The sequence below is a fragment of the Callorhinus ursinus genome, unplaced genomic scaffold, assembly GCF_003265705.2.
Source record: "Callorhinus ursinus isolate GAN/ISIS: 27379988/994484 unplaced genomic scaffold, GSC_fseal_2.0 scaffold45, whole genome shotgun sequence".
Taxonomy (NCBI): Eukaryota; Metazoa; Chordata; class Mammalia; order Carnivora; family Otariidae; genus Callorhinus; species Callorhinus ursinus.
Window position 1 is genome coordinate 10,339,757 of NW_027397107.1, and position 13,528 is coordinate 10,353,284.

General features: G+C 46.0%; 1 protein-coding gene across 7 annotated transcripts in view; it reads left to right on the forward strand.

Annotated features, from left to right (window-relative positions):
* Positions 1-13,528, forward strand: part of SV2B (synaptic vesicle glycoprotein 2B) — a 197,222-nt gene that overhangs the window by 152,960 nt on the left and 30,734 nt on the right. For all 7 annotated transcript variants that reach the window (XM_073882282.1, XM_073882278.1, XM_025893228.2 and 4 more), the window contains exons 5-9: positions 2,892-3,025; positions 4,339-4,428; positions 9,861-9,971; positions 10,770-10,858; positions 13,007-13,171. In XM_073882282.1, the coding sequence (XP_073738383.1) occupies positions 2,892-3,025; positions 4,339-4,428; positions 9,861-9,971; positions 10,770-10,858; positions 13,007-13,171 (589 nt within the window). The remainder of the gene's footprint in view (positions 1-2,891; positions 3,026-4,338; positions 4,429-9,860; positions 9,972-10,769; positions 10,859-13,006; positions 13,172-13,528) is intronic.

Consider the following 13,528-nt stretch of genomic DNA (forward strand, 5'->3'; position numbering starts at 1 on the left):
ACTAATGAATCATGGTAAAAAAGCCATGAATTCTATGTGCAGTATTCCCCTAGCGCTGGAGTTCTCCCGTTCTCCTTGATCGGTAAACTTGGTCTTGGCTTGCTGGCTGTTCGTGCAGATCTTCTGGGGGAGGGGCCTGTTGCTGTGGTTCCCAAATGTCTTTGCCAGAGGTAGAATTGCCCCACCCTTGCCGGCCCGGGCTAAGCAATCTGCTCGGGTTTGCTCTCTGGTGCTTTTGTTCCCTCCAAGCTCTCGGTACAGCTTTGGAGGACCAGAGTGAAAATGGTGGCCTCCCAACCTCCGCCCAGAGGAGCGGAGAACTCGGGGCCCCGCTCCTCAGTGCGCCCCCAGAGAAAAGCAGTCACTCCCATCTCCCCGGTCTCCGGCCGCACTCCGTGCTCACCCAGGTTGTGACCGAGCGTTGCTATCTCTGGCACCCGACCCCGTGTGGAGTCTCCAAACCCAGCAGATCCCTGCGGTGCGCTCCTGCGCCGCTCCTCCTGGGGAAGGAAGGGGAGTCTCCCTGGCTCTGCCGCTTGTTGGGTCCCTGCTGGAGGAGCAGTGGCCCTACTGTCACCCATCACAGTTTATGGCAACCCCGAGCTGAGAGCCCGTGCCTCGGCTCCGTCTCTGCAGCCGGCTTCCCCGCTCCGATACCTGGGAGCTCTGCGGCACTCAGGCACCCCCAGTCTTTCTGTGACCCTGAGGGTCCTGAGACCACACTGTCCTGCGAGGGTTCCACACCCCGCTTAGCCACTGGAGCGACGTCCCTCCGCGGAGCCGACTTCTAAAAGGTCAGATTTTGTGCTCCGCGGCTCTATCTCTTGCCAGAAGCGGCCGACGGAGGCCCCCTCCCCCACCGTCTATCCTCCCGAATATCGCCTCGGATTCACTTCTCCGCACGTCCTACCTTCCAGAAAGTGGTCACTTCTCTGTTCAGAGAGTTGTTGCTATTCTTCTCTTCGATCTCCTGTTGAGTTCGTAGGTGTTCAGAATGGTTTGATCCCTATTCAGCTGAATTCCTGAGACCAAACAAAACCCAGGTCTCCTACTCCTCTGCCATCTTGCTCCATAACCTTGAATTTTTTTAAAAAGCAATTATTTTGCTGATTTTTGCTTATATTCATCTATTTTAGTCAACAACTTTGGCAATAAATGTCATGTAGCTATTTCTCAACAAATCAAATCTACCCTCAAAGCAGATGAATTATTATTGGTTGTCAGGAGCTTTTGCACTTAGCCAATCTGTGGTGGTATTGGCATTCTGTGAAAACCCACCAACACCGCAATGATGTGGGAAAGCCAGGATTTGTACTCTGATCTACATGACTATGAAAATCTAAGCTCTTTCCACTGTGCTACCCATTCCTTAAAAGAGAGACTTTTGAGACCCATGATGATGTTTGAAATAATGTTTTGTAGATCAAGAGGCAATTTCTTAGAAATGCTTTCAAGAGGCACCTAGGTGACTTAGTTGGTTAAGCGTCTGCCTTCAGCTCAGGTCATGATCCCAGGGTCTTGGGATCGAGTCCTGCATTGGGCTCCCTGCTCAGTGGGAAGCCTGCTTCTCTCTCTCCCCATACCCTTCCACCCCCACCCCACTTGTGCTCGCTTTCTCTCTCGCACTCTCTGTCTCTCTCAAATAAATAAAATCTTTAAAAAAATGAAATGCTTTCAATAACGAATGCTGAGTAGGAGCTAGTCATCTCTCCATTTCAGTAATGATAGAATTCATTTGAATTTAGAAGCCCTGTCTCTTTAAAATTAAAAAAAATTAATATAGGCATACCTTGGAGATATGATGGGTTTGGTTTCAGACTACTGCAATAAAGCAACTATCAAATGAATTATTTGGTTTCCCAGTGCATCTAATAGTTATGTTTACACCAAACTGTAGTCTAGTAAGTGTGCAATAGCATTATGTCTAAAAAAGGTGTACATACCTTAAATAAAAAATATTGCTAAAAAATGCTAACCATCATCTGAGCTTTTGGCAAGTAGGAATCACTGATCACAGATCACCATAACAAATGTAATCATGCAAAATTTGAAATACTTTGAGAATTACCAAAATGTGACAAAGAGACACAAAGTGAGTGAATGCTGATGGAAAAATGATGCCAATGGACTTACTTGACCCAGGGTTGCCACAAACCTTCAATTTGTAAAAACTGCACCATCTGCAAAGCACAATAAATTGAGGTATGCCTGTATTATGACTGATAGTGCTTTTCAGAGTGTGGTCCTGAAACCTTGGCATTAGAATCACCTGGAGCTGATATTGCACTTTGGCCTGGGAAGCGGGAACCCCAAGGTCCTAAGGTCCTGATCTGGTATTCTTTCCTAGAAGACAAGGGGTCCCTGAGGTGTGTGATCACTCTCCCTTCCATCCAGATCATGCTCTGGGTACTCAGAACCCAGGAATTCCCACGAAACTCAAGGAATCGTGACAAAGATGCCCATTCTCATTGTGGTAGAGTATTCACATATATCAGCACGAGGCCCCTCACTCTGTGAAAGGGGCCAGGAGAAGAAATGAAAGGAGTCTCGCAAGGGTAGGTCATGGCCTGGCCTTCTAGCTCCTTATTTGTCAAGGCAAGGGGATAGAACATCTGTATTAACAGTTGGTTCGCTTAAGTTTTAATGACTATAGAGAAATATGGGATGCAGCCCAAGGCCCGGTAAATGTCAGGCCTGGCCAACTCTGGGGGTTCTGGAGATGCATGTTGCCCGTGCCTGTTCCAGACTTCTGCCTCAGAAGGTTTGGGGACAGTTGGGAGTTTGCATTTTAACCTGCTTCCCAGGCGATGGTCTTGTGCCCTCATTTGAGAGCGAGTGATTTAAGGTCACTCTAAGATCATGTCAGAAATCCTCTGACTGCTTCTTCACAGGCTGGGGCTTCAGCATGGGCACCAACTACCACTTCCATAGCTGGAGAGTGTTTGTCATCATCTGCGCACTGCCCTGCACCGTGTCCATGGTGGCTCTGAGGTTCATGCCAGAGAGCCCGAGGTTCCTGCTGGAGGTAAGTCAGCCCTGCCCCCACCCCCACCAAATTTGAGAATGATAGCCCTTTGGCCCCCCTCCTCTCCTGCTTGCATTTGCACACCACCCCCCCGTCAGCCCGCCTGGCCCATCATCATGTCTGGCTTTATCGCTGTCTGATGGCTGCACGCCCTGGATTCAGGGACTGTCAGAGGCTGCTTCCAGCTCCCATTCTCTCCAGAGGCTCTTCAAAACTGTGGGATGATTTTTTAAGTTGCTACAGTGAGATCTGTGGGAAAACTCGCGTCTCCCGCAAGCCCATCAGGACCCCTCCCCACAGGAAAGCTGCTCCTGGTGTCTTGAGAAAAGAGTCCTTCCAACTTGGGGGTGCCTCTTGTGCTTGCGGGGGTCAGACTGGGTGGGACTGGCAGAGGAGTGATAGGAACTTGAAGCCTCCTACATGCCCAATTTTGAGTCCATTTCTGTGTCTCCTTCTAGATCTTCCTACAGAGTGATCGTCCTTGTCAAATTCCCTTGTGTCCCATTATCAGGGGCAGACACCGCAGGGAGTTGTTTTTTTTTTTTTAACCAGGGATCTCTCAAAATTTACCCTTTGTGGTGCATTAGTTTTCTAGGGCTGCTGTGATAAAGGGTTTTGTCACAAACTGAGTGGCTTCAAGTAACAGAAATGGTGTCACAGTTCTGGCGGCTGGATGTCCAAAATCAGGGTGTCAGTAGGGCCACGTTCCCTCTGAAGTCTGTAGGGGAGTCCTCCTTTGCCTCTTGCAGCTTCCGGTGCTTTGTTGGCCATCACTTGGCTCGCGGCTGCACCACGCTTCCTGCCCGTGTCATCTCACGCGCTCCCCTCCTGTGTCTCCGTATTCACATGCTGCCTTCTTATAAGGACACCAGTTGAACTAGATGAGGGGCCCATCCTACTCCAGTAGGACCTCATCTTAATGACATCTACAGCAATCCTATTTCTAAATAGGGTCATATTCCAGGGTACCCAGGGCTGCAGGGACACAATTCAATCTGTAACATGTTGCTTCGTTGCTTGCTCTGGTCAGGGAGGAACGTGGCTCCCCCTCCAGCAGTCCCTCAACCTTACAACTAGGCTTGTTGTACTGTGTAATGGGAATAGTGTGTAATGTTTACACGTTACACCCCGGAGGCATTACCTCAGCATCCTTCCAAGATGGGCTGGGGACAAAGACTTGTCCCAATCCTTCCCAAGACGAGTGGCAGTGCATCCATGTCTAACCACTTCACACTAAGGGTTGGACGCCCCCGTAGGGTTTCCACTCCTTGTCAGGAAAGGATTTCTTACGCCTCTTTCCTTGCTTTCACCAGATGGGCAAACACGACGAAGCCTGGATGATTCTCAAGCAAGTCCATGACACCAACATGAGGGCGAAGGGGGCCCCGGAGAAGGTGTTCACAGTGAGTGTGCAGCACCTATACCAACAAGAGGGGACCTTGTTTTGGCTTGCTGAAAATTTTATTATATCATGATATTTATTAATTTGATAAAGGAAATGTATCAGAGGGAGAATAAAAGCCTGACATTCCTATTATTGTGTCATAATTATTTGTTCATTTTGATGGATATCCTTGTTACTGCTAATTGTTAAAAAAATGCTGAAGGAAAAAACTAGCTGTGTTCATATGGGCATAAGCATATGTGCATATATTTACATCTACATTTTTTTTTAAGAGAGAGAGAGTGTGAGTGAGCAGGGTGGGAGGGGCAGAGGGGGAGTGAGAGAGAGAGAGAATCTTAAGCAGGCTCCATGCTCAGCACATGGGCTCCATTCCACAACCCTGAGATCACGACCTGAGCTGAAATCAAGAGTCGGATGCTTAACCAACTGAGCCAGCCAGGCACCCCTCCATCTATATATTTTTAAAGAGTACCCATAAGCATTCCGTATGTTGCCTTTTGGCATTCATAATTATCCTTTTAACCAACATTAATGTTGGGAACGTTAACACAGTCTTCCTAAACATGCCCCAAATGCTAGAAAGTTTTTTTACCCCATTTTATTACCTTGTTCCTGTAAATATTGTCACAGTGAACCTTCTCACACACATAGTTCCTTCCCATTCATGTTCTCGGTTTGTTTTCCAAGATAGACTCCTAGAAATAAAATGACTGGCTGAAAAAGCACTAGTATTTTTATAGCTCTTGAGTTATATTGCCAGATTACATTTTAATAGGGTTGTGCCAATCTACAGTGCCACAGGCAACAGGATAGCCATTTCTCTCCTCCACCCTTATCAGCATTGGTGCTTAGCCTGAATTTTGTTTTTTGCTTGAAAAACTAGTGAGTGGTGATTTCCATGAAGATGTCCTGTTAGTTACCAGGGTCTGTGTTCCCCCAACCATGCTCTGTGGCCAAGGAGGAATGCCTGCCCTGGGTCCCTGTTTTGCATAACTTCCCTTCAGGCTGACTTCAAATCCATTTCCACAAGGAAGCCCTCCTGGGTTAACCCCCTCCTTATCTGATTCACTGCTTTTGCAGCTTTGGCCTCTGCCATTGATTCTGGACAACACAGTTGTCCTTGTTAACTGTTGCTTAGAAGCCCTGATTCTCAGGCTGGGCCATGTGGCAGGATCATGTGGCTAAGAATCCATAACCTGGAGCCTGACAGTCTGGGTCCAAATCCCAGTTCTGATACTTTCTAGCTGTGTGGTCTTAGGCAGGATACTCCCTCTGCCTCAGTTTCTCTACTGGGAACAGAAGGATAACAATATCTCTATTAGTAAGGATTAAATAAAGTACCTAAACCAGTACCTGCCTTGGAGTAGGGGCTACATAGATGTTAACTATTATTCAAAAATGTTATGACATAGGGGCGACTGGGTGGCTCAGTCAGTTAAGTGTCTGCCTTTGGCTCGGGTAGTGACCCGAGGGTCCTGGGATCCAGTCTAGCATCAGGCTCTCTGCTCAGCGGGGAGCATGCTTCTCCCTCTCCCTCTGCTGCTCCCCCTGCTTGTGCCCTTTCTCTGTGTGTGTGTGTGTGTGTCAAATAAATAAATAAAATCTTAAAAAAAGATCTTATTTATTTATTTGACAGAGAGAGAGAGAGAGACAGCGAGAGAGGGAACACAGCCGGGGGAGTGGGAGAGGGAGAAGCAGGCTTCCCGCTGAGCAGGGAGCCTGATGCAGGGCTCGATCCCAGGACCCTGGGACCATGACCTGAGCCGAAGGCAGACACTTAACGACTGAGCCACCCAGGCGTCCCAAGAAATAAAATCTTTAAAAAAAATGATATGACACATTTTTTCTTAAATTAACTCCAGCAATGAGTTTTATTGCTGTTCAGTCACCTATTTCCCTCAATTCCAATGCTCCTAAAAATATCTAAAATACAGGACTGGTGCTTTTATCACAAACATTTATTAAGAAGCACAACTAACAGTAATAGTCCAGATGAAAGATGTTAAGGGTATAGATGGTTCTCCCAAGTCCCCTATCCCCATCACTGTCTGTGGCGGATTATAACGCTGCAGCTGGACTGCAGGTGTGGACACCAGATGTTAGTGGAGAGCCCCCGCTCCAGGACCTAGGTGTGCTTGGCTTGGTCCTGCCCCCACCCCCACCCATTCCACAGACTGCTCTCCAAGCTCCTGCTTATTCCCGAGAGACATCTTCATGGGCTGTCTCTGACTCAAGCCTCTGAATCCACATCAGCTGGATTGGATTGTGGGCCACATCAACCTGGTGTGAAACACACACGAAGATGCATAAACACACACACGTCCACAGACACACATCATACATGCAGACACACAGACACACCCCACTCATACCAAACATTTGCGAGTTTAATAACCTTCGTGACAATTTGAGGAACTTCCTCCCTGCCCCATCTCCCACTCTTTTCCCCCTCCTTTTTCGCCTTCCCTCTCTTTCCCCTATTCTCCCTCTGGAATATGGCGAATTCTCCTTGGCTCGTGCACGGCTCACGCACTGGTCCTCTCTGACATTCCCTGACCTGTCAAGCAGTCTGTTAGCATATTTATTCCAAGCAAACCCACAGCTCTCCTGAGAGGAGTCCTGAGGGATGATTGCTCTCCACCTCATTTGTACACCTGTCCCTGACAGCCCCAGGAGACTGGAAATGCTTCCAGGCCTTTGTCTTACCCGGGTGGCCCCTGCAGCCTCTCACACCCAGTGGCTTCCCTGACTGTTGCTCCCAGAAGGACCACTTCTAAATCAACCGCGTGGGCTTGCCAGACCAGGAGTCCTCTTTAGAGACGTGATCCTGCATTCTCTCTTCACAATGGGTTTATCCTTAAGCAGACTAATTTTGAAGAATGAGGTCTTAGCTTGGAAATCAATAAAGCCTCCAGTTTCCAAAGGCACAATCTCAGCCTTTCACTTGAGCATCAGAACCCCTCCCCCCCGGGATGGCCGTGCAACCCAAGGAAGTCAGAGATCCTGGAGCAGAGCAGGAATAGGAACCGTGGGTGGGCTCCCCTCAGTAAATAATGCACCCTTGATTGTACTCAGAGAGCCACGGATGCTAGGGTCCTCACCTTCCCCTTTGAGCCGCTGGGGTTCAGGACACCTACCCTAAAATATGGCACCTTGGCATATTGAATATCTTTAGCTGAAGGAGTTTGAGAAAGTGGCAGAAGCAGGAAGATCACTCTGACCTCTCCCCACTCGCCCATCTTCTGGAACAGGTCATAGATCCACTGTGTGAAGTGACTGTCCCTGTACCAGGAGGAAAGAAGACATTCTTATCATCAGAGATGGGGGGAGGGGTCAAGAAGCCTGCATCGACAAACCTTGTTAAATCAACTCTTTCTTCCTAGTTACTGCTTCACCAATGACTACCCTTAGCCCCACACCCCTTTGTCTTGTCAATTCTTCACAAATCCATTGTTTCATGGCCTCAAAGGTGTAAAAGCTTTCTGCTCTGGTCACTTCTTCAGGCCTTCATTCTCTTTGGAAGGCTCCCTTGTCTGTGTTAAAATTTGATAGAATGTGTAGGCTTTTCTCCTGTTAATCTGTGTTTGTCAGTTTAATTTTCAGACCCAGCCTGGGACACTAAGAGGGGCGAGGAAAAAAAATGTCTTCCTCCCCTACAAAGCCCCAGGTTTCAGCCATCCCATTGGCTGGCTGCCTCACAGCTTCTGATCTGCCACCTGGCAGGTGTCCCCAGTAAAATGTTCTGCAGGGCTAGGGTGAACACAGGCCATATTCTGATTTAGACCCAATTAAAGACAAGTATCCTAGTTAATTGTAAATTAGAGTAATTTTGCTTGAGGTTGTCCACACACCCACTCCCAAATCCCTAGGGAATAGAATGTTATTTTCCCTAGGCGCACTAAAAAGAAAAACATTGCATTTGAGTGGATATCTTAATGCTTTGGAGTATGATTTTCGACATGCTTCCTGATTTGATGTCAACCTTGCCCTCTGGCCTCTTTTGGCTACAGCAAGGGCTCATGGCTCCCTGGGGGTATTGATACCATGGAGCTCCAGCCAAGAGTTCTGTTGCAGGGCCTGTGCGTTCACTCCCCCATGTCCTTGTCAGAGCCCAGGTGGAGACATCTGCAAAGGAGGAACACCTGCAGATGGTAGGACACGCCAGGAGTTTAAGAACTACTATTTTTAGGGTTTAGAAAAGCAAAGCCATGCTGTCCTAGACCTCATGCTCAGAGTTAATGAGTCTGTTGTCCACACCCAAGGGCTGTTTTTTTTCCCTATGGATTACCAGCCTTATCTCCTTCTCTCTTCCCGTCTCCTCACATTCTCAGATGGCTGAAGAAAGCAATGGAGATGCTTGTAGGACTAAAACCTTTTCCCTTAGACAAAGCTCATTGGAGGGGGTGATGGAAACTCTGAATATTTTTGAGTGTGCTCCTCCATTTTCCTCTGAATAAGTCTGCAAGCATGGACCTTGCTAACTTGGCTAACCATCTCCTTAACATGATGGTTAGTTATAGAATTCAGTGGTTGCTTTAAACACTAGGTAACTTGACAGTCACTGTCTTGGTGGGTCAGGATTGCACATTGGGGCTACCTGCTGACATTGGACAAATCAATATTTTCTGGGGCCCTTTAGGGAGAGAGCTGAGATATATAACCTTATCCCCACTCCCCATTTCTTTGATTTCCACTAGGAAAGCCAGAGACAGCAAGGAGGACATGATTTCTCATATTCTGCTGTGTTTTAAAAATATCTTAAGTAGTAGGGCACCTGGGTGGCTCAGTGTGTGAAGTGGCCAACTATTGATTTCAGCTCAGGTCACAATCTCAGGGTCTTGGGATTGAGTCCTGTGTTGGGCTCGATGCTCAGTGGGGAGTCTGCTTGAGGATTCTGTCTCTGCCCTCTCCTTCTGCCCCTCCCCCTGCTTGTGCATGCACGCTCTCTCTCCCTCACTTTCTCTCTAAAATATATAAATCTTTAAAAAAAAATCTTAAGTAACAACCCTCTCCCGCAACACACACACACACCATTTCTTACATGGGTTCTAGACTTCTGTGATGTTAATTGTTAATACTTTTTAAGGTATTAAGGATAGACTTGTGAATTTTAAGGTGGAGTCAACTCTACTGTGGGCAAATCAGATGTACATGGGAATTCAGCATATTATGACTGACGAATATAAATTTCTCAAAAGCATAATCTAGTGAAAAGATGGATTCATCTTGTCTGCAGGGGGACATATCTCCCTGAGAAAGATTTCCTAAGACAGGCCATGTACATCTCTGGTTAAGAATCACTGAACTAGAGGGTCATCCAATGCTCCTGTAGCCTTCGATACATGACATAAATTCAGTTACATTAATTAAAGATTGAAAAGTCTGACACAGAGTGGGGTTATGATTCTCTAGACCATCTTTGTTTTGCAGGTTTCCCACATCAAAACTCCCAAGCAAATGGATGAATTCATTGAGATCCAGAGTTCAACAGGAACTTGGTACCAACGCTGGCTGGTCAGGTTCAAGACCACTTTCAAGCAGGTATGATTGGGAACTTGTGGGAGATGAGAGGGGAGAATGTCTGGAATTCTGTAACTTTGGTGGATGAAGGATAAAGACCGAACAACCCAAGGCAGTGTGATGGGGAGGGAGTGTCCTGGATGGAATGTTTGGGACACATTTGTGCCTGCTTCTCACTCACCATGTGACTTGAGCCACAGACTCTCTAAACCTTAGTTTCTTTTCTTTGCTTTTACTTCCCAAGGAGAGATTTTGAACACAGGCAGAACATCTATCTACTCTTAGTAAATATCCTTCTCTCTATCACCTTCTCTTTACATAATCTGTAGGAAGAAAGGAATGAGTGAAGTAGATAGCCCTTTGAGGTGTGTTGGTGATTTCTGAGGAAGTCTCCATGAAGGGCAAGGCCATTTCTCCGGAGAAGTGACTCCTGTAGGCAACTCAGCTGTCAAGCACTGAGGCAGCCAATGAATGGTTGAATGGTTGTTAAATGTTGGGAATGTCACCCACTCCCATAGGCAAGGAGCAGAGCTCACTACTCAAGGTTATCTAGTGTCTTGAAATCCCAACTCAGTGTGCTTTTGATGATGTATTACTGTGTTCCCAGGGAAGATGCTCCAGAACTGTTATGTTGGAGGCTGAGGCCAGGCAGTAAGAAGAGAAGACTCTTTGTTATTTGAACAGAATTGCTGCTTCTGGGAGATCATGGTTTTCCATTCTCTCATGGGGTCCTAGGAAATTTATCAGAAAATCCTAGAAATGAGCTCTTTCAAGCCACAAGTCTCTTGCTTTAATAACCCTTTTGTGTGTGGGTTACAGGTCTGGGATAATGCTCTGTACTGTGTGATGGGGCCCTACAGGATGAACACGCTGATTCTGGCTGTGGTCTGGTTCACCATGGCTTTAAGGTAAATTCTATCTTACTTAACTTCATTAACTTCCCTATGCCTCCAGCACCTCATCTATAAACCAAAGATTTCAATTAGTTCTAACTCCTAGAGTCTGGATGCTTTTGGCTGCAAGTAACAGGCAGCCCACTCTCGTGGCTTCTACAAGGACACATCTTGTCCTTTGTAACAAGAATTCCATAGAGAGGCAGGCTCCAGGCGGGGTTTCAGCCCCAGGCTCAATCTCTTGATGGTTGCCAGATGCTTGTGCTCTTCTTGGCATCCCATCAGTGTGGGAAAATGTCCCAAGGAGGAAAAGGCTGCCTCTCTCTGAGCTTCTCTTTGTAACAGCAAGGAAAGCTTTCTCAGGAGCCCCCCGCCGAAAACCCCTACATCCTTTTTCTCTATTAACCAGATGTGTGTCACATACTTAGTGCCAAACTAACTGGCGAAGGGGATGGGATTTTCCAGTGACTTCAGACTAATCAGGATTTGTGTCTGAGCCAACGATACTGTAAGCTTCCCTGAGGATTGATACCCAAACAAAATCTAGTTTCCGAGGAATGAGCAGGGAACGAGTGCTGAGTAGGCAGCTGCCACTTGCACTGTGGCCATGGGATAAAGCAGTGAGGCTGCAGTACTGTGCCCTACAATAAGGAAGATCGAGTTCAATAGGAATGGTGATTAGCTGGCTCCTCTCTTAATTGGTAGGTCATTTCACACACCTTCAAATATCATGACCCTCTTTATGCCACTTAAGCCACTTAAAGCATCTTGAGGCTACTTACTGTATAAAGAAAGTGCTTGCAATAATTTCTGGCACTTAGTAGTGCTCAATTAGTTGCTATTATCAGAGAGGAACTGTCAATGAGATTTAAAACTTCCATCTGTGAAATTGCTTGGTTCACCATCATCTGTGCCCAAAGGAAATGAAATGGGGTCTAATGACCTCTTTGATTCATGGAGGAACATGGGGAGACCTGATTTCTTTCAATACCTATTCATGGAGACCCAAATGGGTAAAAGTAAAGAGGAAGCCAGACCCTACTCCCCTCCACTTATTCTAAGTGAGGAGGGAACATTTCAGAAGCCAAAGATGGTAGACACTAGGATTCAATTCACTGAGAGTTCTAAAATGTCTTGTTTATATTTACTTGTAGCTGATTTCATTTTGTTGAATAGGTAATGCATTTCAAATGTTGAAACAATAGAGTAATACATGTGCATAGTTTTCCATTATGTAGCACCACACAGTCTTCAAACAGGGCCTTATTGCTAGACTCTTGGGAAGTCTTCAGACTTCTGCTATTATGAATGATACCACAACGAATAATTGTGTTTGTAGGCAACTTTGTACTTGAGCGAGCTGATCAATGGAATAGGTTTCTAGAAATGGGATTATGGAGTCAAAGGGGTAAATCCATCAGTAATTTTTTTTTGGACATTGACCTCTCCTCCATATGGTATTGTACAAATTTTTCCTGTGGTGTATGAGAGCATCTGTTTACCTATAACCTAATAGTTGAGAATGATAATGGTGTGGCTTTAATTTGCATTTTTCCTATTGTGAGTGGGACTGAGCATCTTTTTTAAATGTTTAGTGGCCAGTTTTTTGAGTTGAAGATCTTGAGATCGGCAGGTATAAAGTTGTATCATCTGCAGATGGAGGTAGTTTTGCCTCTTGCTTTGCAATTTTGTATTCCTGCAATTTTTTATTTCTTTCTCCTGTCTAACTGAGTTGGTTAAGCCCTACAATGTGATGGTAAAGAGTAGTGGTGAGATTGGGTGTCTGGGTCTTGTCCCTGACATTAGTGGAAATGCCTCTACTGTTTCCATATGAAGTAAGATTCTACCTTTGAGCTGAGGTATGTATTTTCTTACATGTAAAGGAAGTGCCCACCAATTCCCAATCTATTTTTTTTTAAATCAGGAATGAATTTTTTTTAATCAAATGCCTTTTCAGAATCTATGAAGATGGTCATCATTTTTTTCCTTAGATCTGTTCATATGATGAGTGATAATGTGGCACTTAGTGTCTTAATTTCTAATTAATGAACCATATTCGTACATTTAAAATGAGCTTGATTTATATCAGGTTAGGGATACAGACTCTGTTCACGAAAGAATAAATCCTGTTGCTGCTTGAATATTCTGTCTTCTCTATTACAGCTACTATGGACTGACAGTTTGGTTCCCTGATATGATCCGGTATTTTCAAGATGAAGCATACAAGTCCAAAATGAAGGTGTTTTTCGGTGAGCACGTGTATGGCGCCACCATCAACTTCACGATGGAGAATCAGATTCATCAACGTGGGAAACTTGTGAATGACAAGTAAGTGAGAGAGACCACGGGCTTTCCCCAGATCAGGGTGATGGTCTGTGGGGACTGTTCTTGGGAGAGGGGCCATTGGAAAGAGAATTCAGTATGGCAGGTGAATGAGCTCCAAGGCTTTTGTGGTACCTCAGAGACACAACGAGGCCTGATGGCCTCTAGTCATCCCTAATCACCTGGCTAGAACTTATTCATCCAAGGATAGAGACATTTGTCTGAGGAGAGGCAATCAGACCATTTTTCCTGTGACCTCACACCTTTAATGGAGATGTGCACAGGGCTGTGGCCTCCTATTGATGCCTACCTATAAAGAGGGCCTAGAGGGTTGAGAACCCTATACCAGCCTGGTTTTTGAGC